The sequence below is a fragment of the Propithecus coquereli genome, unplaced genomic scaffold (assembly GCF_000956105.1).
Source record: "Propithecus coquereli isolate 6110/MARCELLA unplaced genomic scaffold, Pcoq_1.0 Scaffold358, whole genome shotgun sequence".
Taxonomy (NCBI): Eukaryota; Metazoa; Chordata; class Mammalia; order Primates; family Indriidae; genus Propithecus; species Propithecus coquereli.
In genome coordinates this window covers 2,052,287-2,054,918 of record NW_012149263.1, presented here as the reverse complement: position 1 = coordinate 2,054,918, position 2,632 = coordinate 2,052,287, and the positions used below count along the sequence as shown (strand labels likewise).

General features: G+C 36.1%; 1 protein-coding gene across 2 annotated transcripts in view; it reads left to right on the top strand.

Moving 5' to 3' along the window:
• Positions 1-2,632, top strand: part of ZNF568 (zinc finger protein 568) — a 41,501-nt gene that overhangs the window by 25,316 nt on the left and 13,553 nt on the right. For both annotated transcript variants that reach the window (XM_012651603.1, XM_012651602.1), the window contains exons 3-4: positions 782-908; positions 1,169-1,264. In XM_012651603.1, the coding sequence (XP_012507057.1) occupies positions 782-908; positions 1,169-1,264 (223 nt within the window). The remainder of the gene's footprint in view (positions 1-781; positions 909-1,168; positions 1,265-2,632) is intronic.

The window sequence follows — 2,632 nt, the reverse complement described above, 5'->3', positions numbered from 1 at the left end:
TCTGTATTGGTATTCTTTATTTGATGAAACATTGTCATCATGCCTTCCTTTCTTTAATCATGACTTCCTTGAGTTCTATATCTATAGTGGCAGCTTTGAAGTTTTAGTGTGTTAAACCGGACATCTGGGCCCTCTCACAGGCAGTTTCTGTTGTCTGCTTTCTCCCCATTGTATGGGTTTCCCTTTCCTTTCTCTTTGCTTGTCTGGTAATTTTTGGTTGAAAACTGAACATTCAGATTATATATTGTAGCAACTCTGGATACTGGTTCCTTTCTCTTCTTTTCTTGTTTTTGTTGTTGTTTGTATAGTTACTTGCCTAGATTATCTTAGTGAAGTCTATTTCCCTCAAACTTTGCATGTTCAAAATTTCATATCTGTCCTTTCTCCTGCCTTACTTTTCTTCTCTTCTATGCCATGTTCCCCTTCTCCCTAGATCACACAACCACCTGGGTAGGTTCTGAGCCAGTTACCTGTGAGTCTTTCAACTCTTCATCTTTGTCACAGGCCAGTAAAAATCAGTGACCATTGTCTGCAGCTTCCTGCATAATGATGAATTATAAGATTGCTGACTCAATAGTTAACGTATGCTTACAGTATATTTCTACTATAGTTTATTTTCCCCCACAGTATAATATAAAACTTGGTAGATACGAATACCTGATAAACAGTTTTTAATGAATTCTGACCCCTGAATGCTAGCTAAAGAAGTTCTTACATGTTTTGTTCATAATGCCTAATTTTGATGACTTCAGATTAATCAGGAATTCCTCTGTTTTTACAGGTGACAGTGACATTTAAAGACGTGGCTGTGGACCTCACCCAGGAGGAGTGGCAGCAAATGAAACCTGCTCAGAGGAACTTGTACCGGGATGTGATGCTGGAGAACTATAGCAACCTCGTCACAGTGGGTAAGAGGAGCTTTGTAATTTATCAGAGAATTCCTTTCCATTTCAGAAATGTGTGAAGACTTTAACTTGCCAGATGAGTCTAATCTTTACTTTCTTCACATGATTGTATGTGCTCCAGTCTTAGGGTAAAGGCTAATTACTTTGTGTCATTGTGGGAGTTCATTCTCCTCCTTCCTAAGCCCTCAACTTGGCCTCAGCTCAAGATCTGGATGGTTGTCTCCAGCATTAACATCTGAATCCTTTGCTGTTTCCCATAATAGGCTGTCAAGTCACCAAACCAGATGTGATATTTAAATTGGAGCAAGAAGAGGAGCCATGGGTGATGAAGGAAGAAATGTTCGGGAGGCACTGTCCAGGTAAAAAAGTGAAAAACAGCTCTGAATGAGAAAACCAAATGACAGCTGTTCAGTGAAGGGTTGAGACCATTTCACATTTTCCAATATTTTCTTAAAGGCCCTAGTCTTCTAGAGTGACAAATGGTATGGAATGCCTTGGATTACTGTGACATTTCTAGATATTCTTTCTGTATTGCAGATATTTTCCTTTTTCAAATTTTGCAGGGCCAGTAGCTCTATCCAATTTCAGGATGACAACCTTCACTGATCTATTGGAGGCTTTACTTTCAGGATTAATTGTCCCTCTCAGTGATCCTTGGGCTCTTTTTTTTTTTTTTTTTATGATCATGGTTTTATTTCCTTATGCATTCAATATTTCATGGTTGTGGAGTATTTTAAAAACATATCTGTTTCACACTTATGTTCCTTTTAATTTCTTTCCTTCCATTTCCAAAAATGTCAAATTACAGTTGGTAACAATACTCTTACTTCCCACTGTATTTCACAACTCTCACAATACCGTGCCTTAGAAGTTTAAAAGTTTCTGGCTTAGAAATCTCATGGTGTCTCCTTCTTGCTTATTCCCACCTTCCATTCCTTTAATTATTTGAAAACATAGTATATGCATACTTAGTTAAAAAACAAATACTCCAAAAGATACACTGAAAAACAAGTCTCCCTCTTTTCCTTGACACTAAGTCCCTTCTTTTCTTTTGTTGCATACACTTCTTTTTCAGAGTTATCCTGGCTATTCTTCGTTGTTCATTTTACAATATGAATTTTAGACTTATGTGTCTACTTCCAGAGAAAAATCTGTTACAATTTTTATTGGGATTGTGCTAGATGTATAGAATAACTTTCAGAGATTTGGCATCCTTATATTGCCAAAGTTTTCTATCCAAGAATGTACTCTCTCTTTGTTCAGATCTCCATAATCTACTTTTGTGTCCTTCAGAAATGGAGCTTTCTAAGTTTTCCTTTTGTAGCTTTTGTATATTTCTTGTTAAGTGTATATCTAAGTATTAGACAAGAGAAGAAAATCAGCACTTTAAGAGTTGGAAAGAAAGTATAAAAACATCTTTATTTACAGATGATAAGATTGTATTCCTGGAAAACACAAGGGAATCAACTGAAAAAGTACCATAAATAGTAGGAGAATCCAGTGAAGTGGTAGGATATCAAATTAACAAATAAAAATCAATAGCTTTCATATATACTTCCAACAACCAAGTAGAAGATATTAAGGAAAGGAAACCACATTTGTAGTAGTAACGATAAAGATAAAATACCCTTCTGGGCATGGGTATAAAAAACTAAGTCCTGTTCTCATTAGCCTATAATTTAGTGGAAACTAGAGGCTTTTCATGTATGAAAGCTAAGGTGTTTCAT